At 38.3% G+C, this 21,186-nt stretch overlaps 1 protein-coding gene across 2 annotated transcripts; it reads right to left on the reverse strand.

Annotated features, from left to right (window-relative positions):
* Nucleotides 1-3: 3 nt before the first annotated feature.
* On the reverse strand, nt 4-20,943 carry SACM1L (SAC1 like phosphatidylinositide phosphatase). 2 transcript variants are annotated; one of them, XM_035891328.1, is made up of 19 exons: nt 20,852-20,943; nt 19,175-19,249; nt 18,215-18,342; nt 16,908-17,057; nt 15,148-15,207; nt 13,622-13,655; nt 10,006-10,107; nt 9,133-9,218; nt 8,861-8,947; nt 8,337-8,405; nt 8,164-8,243; nt 6,050-6,148; nt 3,257-3,395; nt 2,964-3,033; nt 2,804-2,876; nt 2,248-2,341; nt 2,075-2,167; nt 1,309-1,366; nt 4-213 (listed from the first exon to the last, which is right to left on the reverse strand). In XM_035891328.1, the coding sequence occupies exons 3-19, from the start codon at nt 18,236-18,238 to the stop codon at nt 77-79; spliced, it is 1,455 nt and encodes a 484-aa protein (XP_035747221.1). In that variant the 5' UTR covers nt 18,239-18,342; nt 19,175-19,249; nt 20,852-20,943; the 3' UTR covers nt 4-76. The 2 variants fall into 2 exon arrangements, with proteins under 2 accessions (XP_035747221.1, XP_035747222.1); XM_035891329.1 differs by lacking the exon at nt 18,215-18,342 and having other exon boundaries at nt 20,852-20,926.
* Nucleotides 20,944-21,186: the final 243 nt, after the last annotated feature.

Below are 21,186 nucleotides of genomic sequence, written 5' to 3' on the forward strand. Positions count from 1 at the left end.
CAATTGCAGGTCAGTAGAGACTCCAAGTGTGGCTTGAGGAATCCTCAGTACCAAGCCGCTTTCCACACACACAAATTCAGTCCATCTTCTCTTTCTGGACCAGCTTGGGTGCATCTACAAAATCCTTGCCATTGTAAAGGATGATAGCAAAAGTTCCAAAGCTTGCGCTTCCCCAGAAAAGCACATAGGCCAGTGTCTCAGTCCATGTATCACCTGTTAAGAGTCAGATAAAACATTTTAGTTCATTATTTCCAATTACAAGAGAGGTTTTTTTAGTAAAAAACCAAAATATTTCAAGTCCTCCCTCAGAGATCTGCTGTCAAATTAAGTTAGAGGTCCTTCATGGGTACTGAGGTATTTTCTATTTCCTTACCTAGGAAAACTGTTTGTCACACAGTTCTTAGAACATTTTGAACAGACAGCTACAGGAGTCAAGCACTCTGTTGGCACTAATGTTAGAAAATCCAAGGCAAAAGCAGAAGGCAAAAACCTTAGGGTCAGGAGCACCAGGCTTATGAGGAGCAGCTGAGGGAACTGGGGTTGTTTAGCCTGGAGAAGGAGGAGGCTGAGGGGAGACCTTATGCTCTACAACTGCCTGACAAGAGGTTGTAGTGAGGTGGGCATTGGTCTCTTCTCCCAAGTAACAAGCAACAGGATCAGAGGAAATGGCCTCAGGTTACATCAGAGGAGGTTTTTTTCAGTAAAGAAATTTTTCCTAATAACTGATAGTGACCAAGAACAGGCTGCCCAGAGAGGTGGTGGAGTCACCATCCCTGGAGGTGTTCAAAAAACATAGACATGGCACTTCAGGATATGGTTTAGTAGGCATGGTGGCGTTGGTTTGATGGTTGGACTTGATACTCTTGGAGGTCTTTTCCAACCTTAATGATTCTGTGATTCACAACTCCCAACACAGATTTAGATTAGGGGGACATATATCAGAACAGGTTTATGCCTATATCTGACTTTTCCAAATTGTCTTTCTGCCCAAAATTATGTAGGTCTTTTTCTGGGGATTCATCCAGCCTATAAAGCAGCTAGATGTCTACTCAGGTGCAACTAAATTTGGGGGCAAATAACTGCCCCTTCAGCAACTTCTATGAAAAGTTTTAACATTGCTTTCTATAGTACCTCAGGTTTTTCCATGTTAATGATATAGTGCTAATCCTCAATCTCCAGAACCATGCTCAAACACCTTTTAGTATGACTGAGAAGAAGTTCTATACTGAATAGTTTCTGGCAACCATTTACAGGAAGTCCACACACAAACAAGCTAATTTTGTGACATTAAACTCGATAGTGACTTACCAGCCATTAGCAAACAAATAATGCACATGGAGAAAGCAACCACCATAATAATAGGCAACTGGGGAAAGAGAAAAAGAATAATCACTTGATATATATACACGTATATCCTTAATTTCCTTTTAGATGGGCTGTACTGCAAAGCTATTTACTTGCTTTGCAATAAAGCTGCTTTATTTGCTGCCGATTCACCTGCTGTCAGGTACAACTAAGATTTTGGATAGTTCCAAAATTTGGAAGACTGTTCAATAGCCAGGTTAAAAATTAAAATACACTTTCTATCTATTAAGAGAAAGGTTAGGGCTTGTGTTTTGTTAAAAAAAAGTACACCAGCCACTAATTAAACCCATAATGTCCCCAAATCCCATTTCACAAAATAGAAGGGGGAAGAAAAAAAAAAAGGGGGGGGTTTGTGTTACAGTCTATGCTTCTGCATGAAGTATGAGAAGACATCTTCACAAGTTTCTTCTGCAGAAGGAAACTGTCATTGGTGGTGACTAGTAGAATTTCTCCCTTTCCACTTGATGGAGCAGATTTAAAAAAAAACAAAGAGCAAGCAGCAGGTTTTTTTTCAATACCTCATGGACACTCCTTTTTCTGTCAAGGGAACAGTCTGGGTTTAGTCCTATAAGCAGGTATCATAGAAACATAACCAGATTATAGGGATGCTTCATTACTAAATAGACAAGTTCTACTCAGTCATATGAAGCAAGTGACTAAAAGGTTTTGTGTTTCTCCCATCTTTATTCATTAAAGTCTCCATACTCACAGCTAAGAACTTCCAATCTTTCTTAACATGTAGAGGACTAGCAGGTTCTACTTCATCCACTGAATAATTTCCAAGAAAAAGATCAATCGCATCCTGGACAAGAAACAGAACGAGTTAAAATGCACAGCAATGTTTATCAAATACATTTCCCCATGGTTAAAAGCCTAACTTACTTGTCTAAATCCATCAGAAAAGTTATTTTTGTAGTAACGTATTAATGAGTTCCAGCCATCCATTATTAAGCCCCACTGAGTTCTCTTCCCAGTTCTGTAAAAAGAAGTTTTGAAAAATACTTAAAATAGATTTATAGATTCTGGAAGATAATTTCAGGTTTACAGTTCTTTCATTGTTCAAATGCATACTATGTTTAATGAATAGCTGCATGTAAATACATTTATCTAGTGCTGCCTCTGCATTATGACCACACATACTTGTAACATTCTGAAAGTAAAATTACACTTATCTCCATCCCACAATATAAACATGCCTCGAAGAGGTACGTTTTCTTGGTTTTACTGCCAGATAGCCTTTTCTCCTTTCATATAAGCACAGTGAAGAATGGTATTCTTCTGTAGATTTTAGTCTGACATTTTACTAGTTGAACCATTACAGAACTTGTTAATGGTCTAAGCCCCAAATTAATAACCTCCTCAGCTACGAAGACTTAAAGAAAATCCCAAACATGCCCAAGAACCCAGAAGGCCTTTAACACAAAAAATGCTGACTTGCCTTGTGTAATCTGTCTTTAAGGCACCAGTTCCAGCATACTGTTTGGCACAAGCATTAGCATTATCAGCCCACGCTGTGAATAGGAAAACATTACGAAAGATTAAGGAAGTTATGTAGTCTGTTTGGAAAAGTGATTGTTTGAACTCCATAAACAGCCTACCATTTTTGTAGATTTTCTCAAAGTCTGCTTGCTCTTCGATTCTCTGTCCAACATGCAGAACACCTAGCCTCTAAAACAAAAAGCACATTGAGGCTCACTAGTAATTTGTAGAAAAATTAGTATTTGCTTTCAGAAAAAGCTGTATTTATTAAACTAGAGTCTGGCCAATGCATTTCAAGTTAAGTGGTACAATAACTCAATTATGCAAGCTCTTATTGAAGTGTTAAAATTACATTTCCATTCCAAACAGAAAGCCCCTCTCCTCTTCCAGCTTGTTAAACAAGAATATTTACCTGAAGCTGGGCTTGAAGAGATCGGCGTGCTAACAAGCTCTGAATCACATTAGTCCGATCAAGGCAGTCCATGCAGTTACTGCGGAATATTCCTTCTTGCTGAGTCACAATTTTACCATCGGAATCAACTAGAAAATAACTAACACATACAATCCACCTAAGTATTTATAGATAACATAAGCCACATGTTTTCAGAAGTAAACATTATAGCAAGCAAAACACAGTCGTCTTGAGCATGAGGAATTCTTAGCAATGTCTGAACTTCGATGCCTCCCTGAATTCTTCCCCTCCCATGCTGAAAAAAAGGCATCAATATATGAACATTTAGTAATATCAGGGTAGTATTCGCTCTTAGCATTTAGACAGCCAACCAGCGATATTGAATTATATGCCACCAGGAAGAGCAACTTCTGGTGCAAAAATCAGTGACTTGCATTTTATTTTTTTTCCTGTTATTATAGGGTCCTAGCTCCACAGATATCAAGATCATCAGCAGAGTGTAACAGCAGAAGTAACCACATTTGTATATACCTGGTCACCTGGTTCAACCCAGTCACCACTGCATAAAAAGTCATGTAACTCATCAGGCACGCTTCTTCCAGGAAAGTATTCAAATCTTTAAGGCCACTACTGAAAATCTGCTATTGTCACTGTTCTCTCCATTACGTGAAGATCTGGGAGAACCAGATGTTCCCTCCTTAACTGCATATACTAATTGTTACCTCAATCTTTTTAATCAACTAAATCAGGTGTTTCTAGTAATTGATAACAAAAGATCATTTTAAATACTGAATTGCATACAAGTATTCTGATAACTGAGCTGGTAAAACAAATACGCCAATCAAGTTATCAGCTGGATGTGCAAATGGGACAGAACTATACTTGTCCTGCCCCAGCATTAAACTTCCATTTGCCTAAAAATGTACAGATGATATTCTGTAGATTAAGTTATTCCATTATGTAATTATGAACTCTGAATGTGGACTAGCACATGATCTACTGCTACTGTACAGCACTTTAAGATTATAAAGTCTTAGAGTCACGCAGTACTAAAATCAAAAGCCTTAGAAGTGCATGCATTTACTTTGATCAACCTTGTCTTAACAAGGCCCATTTTTGTCATTCTTGGAGAATGAGTTTTGCTAAACCAAGTTTTACGCTGTTGTATGATTAAAGGAGATAACACCTGTGAAATCTTCATTTTCCCCCTTCTCCGCCTAAGCTTTGCCTGGAACTGACATTAGGATAATTAGCATAGTTGAAGAGTAGACATTTCTGGTTAATAAGACAGCTTAAGTGCTGCATCTCCTATAATCACTCGAAGAAAATTAAAAACAAAAAACCCCCACCAAACCCAACACCTCCTCCCCCCACCCCCACCAAAACCCAGCAAGCCAGCTCTCCTTTCTGACAGGTCTTCCACAACTGGATTTATCCTGCGGAAAATAGAGTTGCTTACCTCCCTAAGGGCTGCCGAACTATTTTCTAAGAATATCAGAACTCAGACTTTTCTTTTCCTATTTAAGCAATAGTTGCTCTAGATGAAACAAAACCAGGCAAGGTAGAGCCAACCTAATCTTGAGAAAGAGCCTTCTTTTTTGTATATTGTTTTAGAGACATGGCCTTTCCTCCCCCTCCCCCCCCCTCCCCCCCCCCCCCCCCCCACCCCTCGTTTCAAGGAAATCTGATTCTTTTGTAAGCCTTCAATGGCAGGTGACAGGAAACAAGTTATGCAATTCAGTATTCACTCTAAGAATAAAGGATCCTTCCTGCATAGGCAACCTTCATGCTTATGTGTCCTTATTTCAAGTGCTCAATGCCAATTTATTCTTCATCTCTTCAGGTGTTTTTTAGGCTTTTTTTTGTGGTGGGCAAAGAATATTCATTATAATCATCTGATTAATTTACACTGTTCCCACAGCCTTCATTCCAGGCAAAACATTTCCTTCATGAGACTCCTGTTCTAATCTGCAGCTCACCCCTTTTTTTTTTTTAGGATAGAACATACCACTGCCAGTTTTGTAATGTTTTAGCTTATCTACTTTGTGCTTTAAGCACAAGACTTTAGGAACAGGAAGGAAGCAATCAGAAAAGCAGAACAAAGTAAACAATTTCCCTAACAATCTACATGTCTACAAGTAGCAAAGACCAAGTGTTTCTAACACCACAATTGTGGGACTAAAAGATTTAAGCTAATTCAGTTAGATTTGGACATTTAGTCTACTTTTACTAAACAAAATTAGAATTTGTTTCCTTGTGGGTTACTTACGTTATCAAGGGCTAACAATCAGTGCCAAGGTTTGGTGCCACAAACAGTGTGTTCAAGAAAACACTTAAAAAGAGAGCAGGTGCCTGTGGAAGGACCAGTGTTTCACGCTCTGTAGCAGAACAGTTTGTGGTCAACACACAAAATTACTTTTGGATGAAAGAAGTGTCACATAAGGAGACTTTTTTTAATAGCTTCAGTTGTATGCATGCTCATTTCTTTGTCTAACCTTTTACCCCAAAGCACAAAGGCAGCTCTTGAGTCACAACACAGGATTGCTGCAATTCTCAGAACCATTTTATTGGGACATAAGAAGGGCTCTACATGTTACCCACTACCAGGTCTGTAATCTTGCACATAGTATCAGCAAGACATCAGAGATATGGAAACACTAAGGCATATGAATGCATCTTCTTTATAGAAGATTAAGGCACAGTAAAACAGACCTGTAACTCAAGGCAACAGAAACTATGAGAAAGTTGTCTTATTTTAGCTGTACAGAAGTAAAAAGGACTGCAAAGCCTTACCTAAACTCATCTTGCTGTTCTGCTAGTTGATCCATCAAAATCTGAAGTCGATCCCATCTCATCCGACTGCACTCTTTATGGAAGTCAAACGCTATGTATCTGTTCAGAGAGAGAAGCATCTTTTCAGATTACACATGTACTGCAGTGAAGGTCTCAGAAAACCCCACAGGGAAGGGCTGATCTCTAAAACAAGTAGTGACAGAGGATTTGTTTTTCTTTAGAGATGGCTTCCAATAAGTATCTGTGGATTCTGCCAGTCCTCTTCCCAAGTCTGCATCCTTAGTGCATGCACTGCACTCTTGGTGTGCGTAGTGACAGCATTTACATTTCTTTACAAGATGCCACCAGTCCAGGGAAGCACACATTCAGTTTCGAGTTACTCATTCTACATTCTGGCTAGTATTTCTCCCTCAGAAAGCACAGCAGGAATATGCATCTCATTTCATCTCTTTTCCCCACTAAGGATTCTTCTGCCCTCCTCTCTTCCAAGCAACTGCATTGGGAACTTCAGTTCCCTTTGAAAGAGACACAGGTGCCAAAATGCAACATTTTTTGCTGGCATGCAACATAATTCCCTCAATAGCTCTCTAGAAACTTGAGACAGGTTCTGTTTAAACAGCTAACCTACTCTGTCAAAAGACAATTAAACAGCTATGGACGTGGAACAAGATTTTAACAGCCAATTCATTTCTGGTAAGAAGTGCTCTAGATGAGTGGTGTTTGATTCAACATTTATATATATATACACACACGTTTGCTGTGAGTTATAGGGCATTACATTTCTCCTCTCAAGTATTCATAATCTGTAAGTTATTATTTGCCAAGTTTTCAAGACTATTTGCATGAAGAAAGATGGTACATATACACACACCGAAGACTCAAGTCGTGGTCTAGCAGGCAAGCACCATCAAAACCAATTAACAAAGAAAAATTGTTTTGGCAGCATTAAGAAAATGGGGCTGACAAACACCACTTTTTAACATATACAGAACAAGCAGCATATCTAAAACACCCTGACAGAGTTTTACATCTTGTTTTTTACCATATGACTTTATAGCAGAGATGCACAGAATTCCACAAGCTTTGTACAGCTCAGGTATCAATACTGGCTTAGGTGTGAGAGTGAAAGAAGAGCTTACCTTAGAAGTGCTCTTTAACAAAAACAAAAGAAAAATCCACACCCACACACCAGTAACACACACAAAAGCGCCCTTGAGGGTAGTAAAAGAAGCACGCAGTAGTGCAAGAGACATCTATATGCTAGTGAGGCAGCAGTGGGGCATCACAGAAGCAGAAAAAAGCTTGAAAAAATTCAAAGTATGTCAGAATTTATAAGGGCATCTTGATTATACTCTGCAATTCCTTAATTATTTTTAGACAGAAGTGAATCCCTATTAAAACAGGATGCCTTTCTGCTTAGAGGTAGGATTTTGTCCTTTGACATACATGAGTGGCAATACTACTACAGCAATTTCAAGGAAAAGATAGATGTAAGTATCTGTGGGAGTTGGATGTTAGCCTGCCCTTTAGAAGTTAGTGAAAGCAAGCACAGGCAGGTTGTGAAATTGTGTACTGTGTTCAAGATTCCCACAAAGAGATGGAATTTCTCTTGTGATCAAAGCAGATTCTCCACTCTTGGCTCATTGTTACACCGAGGTCCAGACATTTAAATTATATGTTCCCCTTACTGTTTCCTCCTTTATCTCAATACCATTTGCTCATGCTCAGCAATGCCTTACTAAATTACCTATGTAACCAAGCCTTTTTGCCAGAAGCTAGTTCTACAGGGCATGATTTCTTTTTCCTAAAATGCAGAAGACCTCTGCAGTTCTCATAGCATACTATTACTCCAATACCGGCATTACCACTGCCTCTGAGCTCCTGTCTCTATTCTGTCTTGTTTCCTCTTTGTCCCATATTCACTTCAGTCTCACTTCTGCTTAGAAGGCAAGCTCTTAAGTAAAGGCATTAGTCATATGCAAGTTACTTCATAAAAATAAAACTCAAACAAGTCAGACAGTTGGTAAAGGCCCCCAAAGAGCTGATCACACTGTGGTTCCTGGAGGCAGTGCTCAACTTTTAACACAGAATGTATCATTTCACTTCACATGTACCTGACCATTCCATTTGCCATGCTGTTTACCATTTTCGCAAATGTTTGCTCAAGAGGCTTCTCTGAACCTTTTTGGTTAACCTGGGAGAAAGGAGAGGAGAAAAGAGACAGTATTACTGAAAAGCCTGCTTAAAAGAACATCAGCTTTTTCAGGAAGAACAAGTGAAAGCATACCAAGTTGACAATCATTTGCTTTCCATAGCTAATTATTTGCGAGTCAAAATGTCTTTGGAAGCCATCCATCTAGAAGAGAAAGGAAATGTGTTGACAGATGTATGCTACTATTAAGATCTGTGATTTACAAGACATCTCTGTAATAATCTTTTTAATGATACCGCATAGGTAGTTTTATAACTAAGTGCTTGATGTTCTCTATTGTGCTAATACATTTCTATTTCCATCCCCCCAGTCCACTCAGCCCTCCTTATTAAACATGCCACAGACAACGAGTATTGTGCAGCTACTAAAACTGTCACAAACAAGAACCAAAGAGAAACTACCCCCATTGATGTCTGGATTTTTCTCAGGCACTGAACTCATCTTAGTGAGTACGAGGCTTCTTGCTACTACTTCTTAAACATAAAGCTCAATCCAGTATTACTGATTTTTATTTTTCTGATTACAGTCTGTTACCGTATCACACAAACATGAGCCCATAGATATATTAAAACCCCAAGACACAACAAACACTCACATACATGATTTACTGACTTGCTGATCTGTGGCTTTGGTTTGTATTTGAGGTTTGGTCTTTGAGACCAGAAAAATGGAATTGATCCACGGGTCTGCAAAGCAATAGAAATTATTTTAAACAACAAAACTTACAAACTCAATTGCCATTTAAAAATAAAGCAGGCTGGTTTAGTTTGTTTGTGTGCATGCACATCTTCTATATAACCTATATTTAGAAACACAGACAGAGCTGTCTATATACCTTAAGCCAGTGAGCAGTTCTTTACACTGACTTTACCTGAACAAATGATGCTTTGCTCCCCTTGTAATGCACAATTTGTTCTGTTTCAACAAAGTTCGCCGCATGTCCTTCTGAATCAATACCTAGGTAGAAGAAAGACCTCGTTAACCAGCTCAGACTAGCTGCAGAACAGTGACAGTGTATCAGGAAAAGGCTCCTTCACCCTTCCCTTTTAAGCACTCACAGAAAGCATGAAAATACCAGAGCTGCCAGAAGAGGGTAAATTAAGCACACCTTTGGCAAAAGTTTAAAATGATCTGTACTAAATTTCACTTGAAGAAGCACGGTTGTGCTTAACACATTTTGATAATTATAGTCCTAGAAATTGAGTAGTTTAATACAAAGTAAAATACAAGTACTTTGACACCAAAATATTCACAGTTCAATAGCAACAGTACTACAGAAACTGACCAACTTCTTCAAAAGCATGTATGCTGGGAAAAAGAACAGAGAAAGTAATTTAAATGCATTTGCTTGTTCACCTTTTTAACTTGAAACAACTGGAGAACACCACTATTCAGGGCTCCCCAGCACCAATCATGCTCTTAGTTGAATTTACTGCTAGGCCAAAAGGGCTATTACACACTTGCATTTAACTCCAATAAAACCAGTGAAGTGTTAAAAACCCCTACAAAACTTTTGCAGTTATCTCTAGGATGAATAAAGCAAAGTCAGTTTTAATAATTACCAGAACATGCTTCAGTTCATCTTATAGGTTCCTAATACTTTCTTTGGAGCAAAGACCTCTTGAGACAAACTATTATAAGTACTTTTTTGTTCAAGTCATTATATAGCAATTACTCTTAAAGGTAAGTCACATGTATAGATGGAATTTGCATTATTTTAAAATAAATAGATTTTCTATTTTACCTCTTACATAGTAGCGTACACCAGCCCTGAAACAGCTTCTTCTGGAAACAAGCAGCCAGTCAAAACACTTGCCATTAATAGAACAAGAGTGCATAGTGATAACTAATGAGTAACATTAAGGAAAACCACCCAAAATTTCATTAGGATATTTTTATATATCAAGAGGTAGGAAACATCAAGGAATCGAGCAATCACATTCAAAGACACTTGTAAACACTTCTCACACAAATAACACTTGAACATTAAACTTGAGGGAGAGTAAGTTAATGTTAGGATCAGTACACGCATGACAAAAGGGCAGGCTATAGGTGATGTCACTGATGAACACATATTAAACTGCTATAATTTTGAGAAAATGGGATTCTAAAGAAGGTCTTATGGTCCTACGCATATCATTAAATGGACTGACTTCTGAAGTTCTATTCAGCACTACATCCATCTCATGCATAATTTTATTAAACTATCTTAACAGTTTCTTGCCCCTATTGCTTTTAACAAAAAAAAAAAAAGATATCACTACAAGTCTTTTTTCCTAAGCTTTCAGAAGAGCGAATACCTTGGGCTGTTGTACCTTGCACCGGTAAATGCAACATACATCACATTTACAGGTGCCAGAACTAGCAGTAAGGCAGACTGGCTTTCAAATCCACACCAAGAAAAAGAATGAACACATACCAATTCTTCAGTGGGAGCTTCTTACATAAGAATACTTTCGTGCTCAGGCTGGATATCCAAAGCAGCAGCTACACCATAATCTGGGACTAATCAACAAACGGGGCCATTGACAACTAGTTTCAGTTTTAGAGTCTTGTTCTATGCTGCCTATAATTGCCTTTATTAGGACAACAGTAAACTATCAAGTCTAATAGAGACCAGCATTCACCATGAAAAACTTCTCCAGGTAGATTCACAGGTTTTTATCCTTTGCCCCTAAAATCTGAAACCTGCAATGTTAAAGCAAGCAAAAGATCAAAATGGTCAATTTTTGCAAGGTGGAGTGTTAGCATACTGCAGTCTTCTATTCTTTGAGGAGTCTAGATACTTTGTCTTAAGGTTGGTAAAACAAACAAGATGTATTTTCTTTTTTTCAAGTAGCACATTTTACAGTGATTCTGCATTTATGATTCAGATGGGACAAAAAGCGGCTGTGTCACATGTGAGTACCTAGGCTACGTTAAAGACCACACTGACTGCACACACAGAACATCTTGATTTATGTGTGCATTTGTGCTAATACTGTTTGCTAAAAATTTTAAAATATAATACAAATTGGCCCTACATAATCCAGAACATTCTCCTAATTTAGACTGTGAAAAAGACATATTCCTCCACTTTCCTGGAAAATTACTGCCAGGTCCCACATCCTTTAATCCAACACTTGTACAGCCAACAGTTTCCTGCAAAGAAAGGTTACCTCTAAACTTAGCTGCTTAGCAATAATTGCCCATTTTCTGTCTACAATCTCTGTCCCAACTTAAATGGCAACTCACTATTGGCTACTTTACACACACAAAAAAGGGAAGAGACATAATTAAAAAAAAAAGCTGAAGAATAAGTAAAGGGAAATATTAAGCATAGCTTAGGCTTTAGATAATCAAAGTCTCAATTACCCAAGTCAGTCAGTTACTTCTTATCACTGTAAGCCCAGTCCAGATAGTTGAACAAAATATTTAGATTTATATGGGGGAAAAAAATAAAATCTGATTTTATTGAAATAACTGGTAGTGGTGCTGTAACAGTTCTGCTTAGGGCTCTTCCTAGCATTTTCATCACTAAAAATCCAGTTTCTTTGAATTCTTGTGTTCTCTAGGGTGTTTTGTTAGTATTAGAATTACAGCAAAATATACATTACTTATGCTAGTTATTTATACAGTGAAAATAGGACAGAGGAAGGTGTTAACTGCAGTCTGCCAACTGCTAATTGCAATCCACCCAGACTCTTCCACCCAGGACCTGCAGGACAAGGATTGGGTTGTTCTGACAGTTCCCTTTATCTTTCCTTGCCTCTCCACCTACTCCCGTAATATTTTCCATTAAATGTAGTCACAGGAAAGAAGGGACTGGAGATCTGCCAGCTGCTAACGGTCCCAACAGAACAACTGATCCAGCCTGGACGCTGTTCCCTGCACACACTTGAGGGGCCTGCGCAATGAAGGAGGAGAACGCACATGAGTTGCTCTGTCCAGCCTTGCCAGTCCTTTTCATGCTGTCAGCCAGGAGCACCTGGGACTTACTGTTGATCACACACTGCATGAGGAACACTGCTTCCTGAAAGCATTAGGCTTACTCAGAGCACACACCCCTTCTCAAAAATAAACTCGTGACTGCTTTGCTAAAAAGGCTGCTACCCAAACCATTGGTGCAGGAAAAGCAGCTGGCTCCGAGAAGAGTTCCAGGATCCTTCAGCAGAACTCCCTATCCTTTCATTCATCAGTGGGAACATCCATAAGCATTCCTTCAAATCAAAACTGTTCTCCTTTATTTTAAATCCAAAGTAAATGCTGAGTGAAGGTATCCTTATAGCAAGATAAAAAGTACTAAGGCTGTTATGAGAGCATTTGCCATATTCATATTAACCTTCAACCCCACTGAAAGACAATTATGCAAATCATGCCTGTAAATTTAAATACATTAAGCCTTAAAAGCAGAATATTCAAGTGAGTTAACGTACGAGTGAGCTATCAAACAGTATGCAATGCTCCTATCTGAAAAAACTACAACTTAATTCTGACACTGTGTTCTATGTTATAGTTGCCAACATAGCCAGTAGAGCAAAATGGTTGCTGATGCAGCTGCTACTCCCGTAATATTTTCCATTAAATGTAGTCACAGGAAAGAAGGACTGGAGATCTGCCAGCTGCTAACGGTCCCAACAGAACAACTGATCCAGCCTGGACGCTGTTCCCTGCACACACTTGAGGGGCCTGCGCAATGAAGGAGGAGAACGCACGTGAGTTGCTCTGTCCAGCCTTGCCAGTCCTTTTCATGCTGTCAGCCAGGAGCACCTGGGACTTACTGTTGATCACACACTGCATGAGGAACACTGCTTCCTGAAAGCATTAGGCTTACTCAGAGCACACACCCCTTCTCAAAAATAAACTCGTGACTGCTTTGCTAAAAAGGCTGCTACCCAAACCATTGGTGCAGGAAAAGCAGCTGGCTAGGAGAAGCGTTCCAGAATCCTTCAGCAGAACTCCCTATCCTTTCATTCATCAGTGGGAACATCCATAAGCATTCCTTCAAATCAAAACTGTTCTCCTTTATTTTAAATCCAAAGTAAATGCTGAGTGAAGGTATCCTTATAGCAAGATAAAAAGTACTAAGGCTGTTATGAGAGCATTTGCCATATTCATATTAACCTTCAACCCCACTGAAAGACAATTATGCAAATCATGCCTGTAAATTTAAATACATTAAGCCTTAAAAGCAGAATATTCAAGTGAGTTAACGTACGAGTGAGCTATCAAACAGTATGCAATGCTCCTATCTGAAAAAACTACAACTTAATTCTGACACTGTGTTCTATGTTATAGTTGCCAACATAGCCAGTAGAGCAAAATGGTTGCTGATGCAGCTGCTGTTAGCCAGCACTGAGCTCTACAACATAAAAGGATACATCCGTGCATCACAGGCGTAGCAAACCTGTGGATCTGAAACGCACACAATACATGTTAAAAATATTAAACACTAGCAGCCAAAGTGACTATGTCCAAGAGGTTTTTTTTAATTTTATGAATAAAACCTAAAGGATATAAAGTATAAGGTGCGATAATTCTTTCTGAAAAAAGTGAAAGTCTAATACTAATTAGGTGACTGACAAAAAACCCCAAGCTTGTTCTATATATGGCCTTTACTCTTCTACAAACATGCCAGATATAAAGCAGTACACACTGAAAACCTTTTGGTACAGTATTTGCTATACCTCCACAGTAGGATGTAAGCAGAGATACTAGTATACAACACAGGGCTTCAGTAAGAAATACATTTATGTGATTAATACTTGAAATTGTTCCAGGGTTTTTCCCATCCTGCCACTCCTGAATAACTTGGTCTTTCAAAAATATTTAAAATTAAAATTTGCCAATAGTAGAAGTCAGAGATACCACATCTCATTACCCAAAACTGTTACTATAGCAAGCCACCTGTAGTCAATATTAGGTCACGCTTCTCCTCACATATCAGTTATCTCACTCTTCAACTTTTGTGTTTTGCCTACATTTGTTTTCACCAGCCACACTTGGCTTGCTTTGCTGCTCCCACCACAGGTTCTCTCTCATTTCCCAAGCTTTGTTTGCTTAGCACTATCCAAACCATACACCCAGTCATATGCCTCCAGAACATGCATAACAGCCCTTTTCTAATTCCTATCTTCACATTCCAGAAGCGCTGCACAAACCAGCCTTTTGGAACAGTGCTGTCTAATGTAAGAGCACATCTCCACAGGTTACCAAGACAGAAATAGCAGCAGTGCGTCATCCACTTCAATAAATGAGAAGTACTGCTAGAGAGAAAAGGTTGCTGTAGTGCAGACAATTTGGGAAGTTTAACGCATATCTGAAGTCTCTATTAAGAAGGAGCTTAGATCAATCTGGCCACTGAGGTACTACAGTTGTGGCTCATAGTCGTACACTTGTATTTGCTGGACTAAGTGAGTATGAAGGTTACACTGTGCTAGTCTTCATGTGAAAAACTGCAAGAATCTAAACTGTCAGTCTTACTCTTAATTACAAGCTTTATGACCTATTCACTAAACAAATGGAGTTTAAACTGCACTCATGGAGAAGGACGCTGCTAGGAAAAAAGCAATGAGCTGAACCTTGCCTAAACCTAAAGATAAATAAGTAGCACATGCTGTGCAGCACAACTTCCCCTTTGGTTTATATCAGCATGGTCTTCACAAAGTATCTTCAAATGCAGACATTTCCAAGAGTCAGCTTTACTATACGTACTGCTGAGGACATCGACATGAAGTTGCAAGTTTGAAAGCAGAGGACTGTCACTGTGCTAAACTAGAAAATGAATAGCCACATTATACTAAATTCTGGCTGTCTGAAATAAGGAACAGAATTACAGGAAACTGTTGTACACTTACAGTAAAAGTATATTTGTCCTCTACTAATATAATCATTATGAAGTGTTTACCTCTGGTTGAGCAGCAAATTCTCTAAGAAGATGTCCATTCCAAACAAACCGTGGATCTGCCTGCAGCAAGAAAAAAGCCAATGTGCTTTTTAGAGACTGTCAGTTCTGTTTAACTCAACATAAGGGAAATATCATAGTATCCATGCATTACAAAAGTTTAGGTGAACAGATGTACACAGAGATTGAATGTTCTTCCTTCATCAGTACCATTCATAACCTCAACTAGAAATCTAAATAAAATAAAAATAGTTAAAAGAAGAATAGTTCTCTCCAATCTTTAAGGGTGTTGCCTGACACTTCAGGCATACTGAACCATTAACAACTGAGCTGCAGCATCAGAAAAACTTTGCCCTAAGTAAACAGGGCTTGAAGAGGTTATCCAAAATTTTATTAGAACAGTAGCATGGTAACACTCCTAAAATGGGCAGAAGTTCAAAATGCAAAGATTCCTGTACGCAATAATCAACATTTCTGAGAATTGAATGTTGAACAATAAATACTTGCAGCTTAAAAGACAAAAGTATTTGTATTCCACTGCATAAATGATCCTCTTCAACTTTAGTATTTCCTATTCCTAATTCACCTCAAAAGTGTCTTGAGCAGGTTGCTGAGTACATTCCAGAAAGCTACTAGATTAGTCACAAAAGTCACATTCACTGCAGAATGTAGTGCAGGTTTCAGGGACGTAGCATAAATATCAGCTTTAAGATGAGGCAGGCAGACAATACAGCACTGAGGATGAGTGTTAGTTCAAGCTCACTGTTGGAACAGTCCTTTGTCTAACAGAAAACAATAAATACAATTATGTGCCAGAAACTGATCAAATCCTACTTGTAGTGCCTTGAACTAATGAAAGAACATGACATGATGCCTCGGTGCCCCTGTATTGGGGCTGTTTCCTTCTACCAGTACTGTTTAAAAAACCCACTAGCAAAACACGTAGCAAAACAAAACACCCACCCAAACAGGCCAGGCTTCTCTTGTAGATGTGAACTGGAAATGCCCAGAATTGCCACCAACCTTTCATTAAGCCATTCTACTGCAACCACAAGTGTGAAATTACATTCAAATTGGTTTAATCGTCTAACATGCTTAGACAGTTTCAATAACTAAGAGACAACATCTCATGACTCTACTGCCACCTCTTCAGCAAAGGAGGAAAAAGTGCTATTGACTTCCAAAGTTTCAGTACTTCAGTGCCTAGGCAGTTTGTTTACACTGCAGTATATAAGTTACCAGACTAAGGATTCTGGAACTCTGGAAGCAGACAAGAATTTCAAGGTCAAATTGCATTTGTGTGACTGTTATCTTTAAGAAAAAAGCAGCATATTAAATTCCTAACTGCCCCAGTACAACTCAACTGGGGAGATAATCCAGGTACACAATTTAGCAACATAGTGCTGTTTTTGCTAGTACTATTATAAGTATCTGCATCTAAGCAACATGTATATCTGTTTCACTAGTTTAAATTAATGATTAAAATAGTACAGCCATTTTTAGTTTAACAGAAGACCATAAATGCTTTAACAGTATCTGCTACCATTTAGCATATTAATTCACTGTAAAAAAAAAAAGGTTTGATCTCAAGTGTAATGGAATCACTGATTTCAGCAACACCATCCTAAGCGTTATGTAGTTTCCTTTAGTTTGTGATAGTTTGTTTTGACATAATTTCAACACCAGCTGCATAAACTAAGCATAAGCCATGCAGAACTGATTGGCAATGTCTGACACAGATGGTAAGTAAATGAAATCCTTACCCTCTCTAGGAGGCTCATTTCCTGGAACTCTGGGCTCGTGTTGGCTAACCGTTGCAGAGTGTGTGTTAGGTCGTATGTTGTTGAGAAGTAAAATCCATCCACACTCAAGACATGACTAAGCATTGATAAAAATACTTTATTGTCCTGCAACTGCAGAGGAGGAAAAAAAAAGACAGAAGAGGTCTCATTTATTACCATCAAATTATCTTGTTCTTAAGCTACCACTACTTTTTGAAGTGATGAATGAACTTTGCTAGTGCTCTAGCAACCCATGACATCATCCAGAGATTACCATACAAGAAGGAAACCGTGAAATTGCAGTTTTGATACCAGTTCACTGATAAATCACAGCTAGCACACCACAACCAAATTCTGCTAGAACAGTGGAGAGCAGAGAACAGTATTCCTGTGAGGTAAATAGCTACTGATATAAAACTAATATTAGTGACTTCCAAGCAAAAAGGAAGCCATTAGTTTCCCAGAAAACCATTCAGTCAAAAAAATGAGACAAGATGGCAATGCAAAAGAAAGCATATAACTTACTGTCAAGATTACCCCAGTAAGTAATCTGTGTTCTGGTTCAAGTTTTGACTAACCTCACTCCTTTCCTGAAAGTGCATCAGATTCCCTTTCAGCTCCATTGGTTAGACACCCTTATCTACTCTTTATCAATCCACAACATACCTGTTTTAAAAAAATCTTCATCCTTTCCTTCCCCCTTCTCAAAAAGAAAAAGAAATTCTTCCCTGCTGGGAAATTGTGTAATTGAACAATTCCATAACTTAACCAAGACAGATGACAGCACAGCATTTTTATTGTAGGGGCTATCAGAAGAGTAAAGCTGTAAGATGCAACAGGAAGAGCATTGTGATTTTGTGGACTGGTTCAGAGAGCCTGCTTTGTAACAGGCTGCATGTGTGTGACCTATTACAAAGCAGCACTTCCCTCAGAAGGGAAAAGATGATACAGGATTTAAGTACAAGAACAGAGATGCAGCAAGACAGTCCACCTCATCCTCCCATACTGTACCACCTTAAAGGGGGGAAAATGCACAATATGCAGATCAAACTCTGGGGATGATATTCCAAGTTGCACAATGTGAGTTTGTTATCTTGAATGTCATAACTTTATATATAACTATACCCAAATATTACATCAATTATAGCAGCCTAAACGAATCGGAGAAAAAAGTATAGTTCAAAGAGCTTTTAAAAAAAATTTTCATAGTTTCATCAAATTAGGTCCTGTGGTAACAGATGTTAACATAAGGTAAGATTCCCCCACACTCCTCTAATCAATCCACCTACCTGAATATCAGTTAAGTGCAGCATGGTCTTTTTGTAGGAAAGGATGTCAAAGTCTGTTGCTTTCCAGATTGCATGACTGAAAATCTCACCTACTTTTTTCTTTTTTGTTATTACAATGAGATACGTTCCTGTAAATCAGAAAGGCTAAAGTTTAAAAAAAACCAAACAGACATACATACACTAAGAAATGCAGCCTATAACTATATCAGAAAAGTGAAACCAATAGGAATGAGTGAGGTTTCTTCAGATTACACCTAGGACTTTATGATTTTAAACAGTAAGGGGCTGGAACAGAAACAAAACACACTTGCCAAGCTACCTACTTCTCTATGCTCACAGATCTTGAGCTACTCATTAAGGAATTAAAAAAATGGACAAGATGAAAGAAAGCATCAGCTACTCTTACTTCAGACCAGAGACAGTCTGAAAGTCTTCAGGCTTGCAAATGCAGAGAGGGGCCAATGGTCTTGAGTGTGGTTTGGAAAGCACAGAGCAAGTCAGAAGTACACGAAAGGAAGCATGCTTCAGAATCCAAAAAGCCTATTCAACTTACCCTGAAAGAAATATTTATACTAATAGGTTCAAAATAGAGCAAAGAGAAGCAGGTTTCTTTTAATAATTTAAGAGAGGAAGTTTGTTATTTATTGTAACCAGGAAAATAGCAAAGCCAAAAAACATAATCATGACAGTTCACTCCAACCAATTACTTTACACTTGATGGTAAACACAACAAGCTGTCAGTTAACCCTACCTTTAGAGCAGCTACATGTTTAAGTACATGAACATTCCTGATAAAATATATTTTGATACCTCCATCCTCTAGCAGCCACAAGGAAAGCCCATCATACTGATGAAAGTATAACCTCAGATACTTGCAAATACTATTTTTGTCCTTGAAGCTTCTTTAGCAATATATTTTCCTTAAATATTTTTTAAAGAGCACAGTTCCGTTTTCCTTACCTGCCACCAATCGGATTGTTCCCAAAATACCATATATAGGCCTTGTAACGGCTGAAGGGGGAACATCTTTCTTAACTGAAAAGCAAAAGAAAAAACCCAGAATTTCAGACTGCTTTTTTCATGACTGTATCCTTTCTGATACTTTTAAACTAGGTTTGTCAAAGCTAGGTTGGTCAAATCCCAAGTTCTGCTGGAGTCTTAAGTATAAGCAGCAATGCATCAGAATTTTAAAGCCTGATGCGGTGCCGGGGGGGAAGAACGTGGAAGTATTCTAACCCAACTTCTTATGTTGTTTAATCAAAATAGTCATTCAATTGAATAGATTCAAGCTCATTTACATAATAGTATAGCAAGTAGACGCCTCAATAATATATTGTACTGCCAGCTTCCAGAAACTTTTTTTTGAAGCCATCAAGACATCAAGGACAAACAAACCATAAATGCTTGTGCCTCAGTCTTCTGAGTCTCAGCCTATTTCCATTTCAGAAGACCTAGTTCACTTTTTGCTCTATCTCTGCAAAGCTATCAACAACAGCATAGATGTGGCAATGGATACAGTATTCCAAACAACATACCAAGAGATCCAAAAGGTATCCAAATATCAATTAGAAGTCCTAGCATGTTAAACTTTCATCTATACGCATTTCTGGAATAGCACAAGGGATATTAGAGAAGTTTAAAAAAAACCCAAAAACCAAACTCTAGAACACCCACACCAGAGTTAAGCATTTTCCCAGAGCTTGGAGACAAGAGCAAAATCACTGTGGATTTTTCCTTTGCTTTAAACACCTTGCATGTTCATCTGATAAAACACCAATAATGAGAACATATGAAGACTAATAAAAGACTTGGGACAGCTATCTTCACAGTTTTGAGGGAACAACTTTAAAGGAGAAATAGAAATATTATACTACACCACCAAAATTATCAGTGGGATGGGCACATTGCTTTTACCTGAGGTATACAAGAGACCTAATAAAAGGAAGAAAATGACTGCTTTTATATTAGTATTACCGTAGCATTTCTGTCTGTATAGAGGTTAGTAATACTGAAGTCTCAAAAGGGAAGCCACCCATTGCCTTCATTTCATGTTTCATTTAATGCAAGTTCTTTGATTGTTCTTATGCATTAGTTTCGCATACTTAAAAAAACTGAAGTAAGTTTAAGACCTTGATATCAGTATGCTTAAGACTACTTGCACTGACATTTGAATCCAGATTTGCAACAGAACTAGATTTACAGTGAGGGTTTTTTATTGTTCCCGTTTCTAGAGGGTTTGTGAAAATTCAGGTTTCAGTATTAAATAGAAGAGTGCAGAGACAATTCAGCAAAAGCTGCAGAAGTCTTCAACACTTCCCATATTTAATCTTGGACTTGTAGCACCAATCCCCCAGCTAGGTTGGAGGAGACAGTTTTTATTGTTGTGACGCACAATCTTACCAAAACCAAGCAAGCACTATCACCCTGGTTACCCTCAGCATCAATCCCACAGCGAGAAGGCATTTCAAACAAAGTTCTTTGCAGGACAGAATACAAAGCACTATCTTAAAACAGTAACTAAAGACCAAAACAATTCTCCCAGTATCAGTTTAAGGTTCTGAAGATCTTCTGGGAGTGCTCAGAACAAAATTATAGACACAAGAGGCCTATATTGAGAAATACTGGTGAGGAGAATACCTGTAAGAGTGACTTCCGTGGAGACTCTATCAATAGCAAGCACATCATCCGCTCCATCATCACAAGCTTCCACATAGAATTTCTCTGGTGTTATATGCCTTTAACAGAATGAACAGGAAAAAGAAATTTGTTTATCAACACTTACATTGGGTTTGTTTATTTATATTTAAGCTCTTCAGCAGGTGAAGATAGAGCAATCTTAAACCTTACTTCAGCTGCAAAACCAAGTTCTCACTGGATTACTTCCCAATAGCCACTGATGTTGACAGTGTATAAGAAGTAAATCAAACTAATCAGTTACTACAAAATACATTGCTTATTTAATAATCTTAATG

Source organism: Egretta garzetta, unplaced genomic scaffold (assembly GCF_000687185.1).
Source record: "Egretta garzetta isolate BGI_Z169 unplaced genomic scaffold, ASM68718v1 scaffold583, whole genome shotgun sequence".
Taxonomy (NCBI): Eukaryota; Metazoa; Chordata; class Aves; order Pelecaniformes; family Ardeidae; genus Egretta; species Egretta garzetta.

Excerpts from the sequence above, each read along its gene's own strand:
- SACM1L (XM_035891329.1), bottom strand. The coding sequence starts at position 20,926 with ATGTGGAAGCTTGTGATGATGGAGCGGATGATGTGCTTGCTATTGATA. Across the intron at positions 8,406-8,860 it reads TCAGCAAGTCAGTAAATCAT|ATGGATGGCTTCCAAAGACA; the intron begins GTATGTGAGTGT and ends TTTCTCTTCTAG. Across the intron at positions 8,244-8,336 it reads AGCAAATGATTGTCAACTTG|GTTAACCAAAAAGGTTCAGA; the intron begins GTATGCTTTCAC and ends CCTTTCTCCCAG.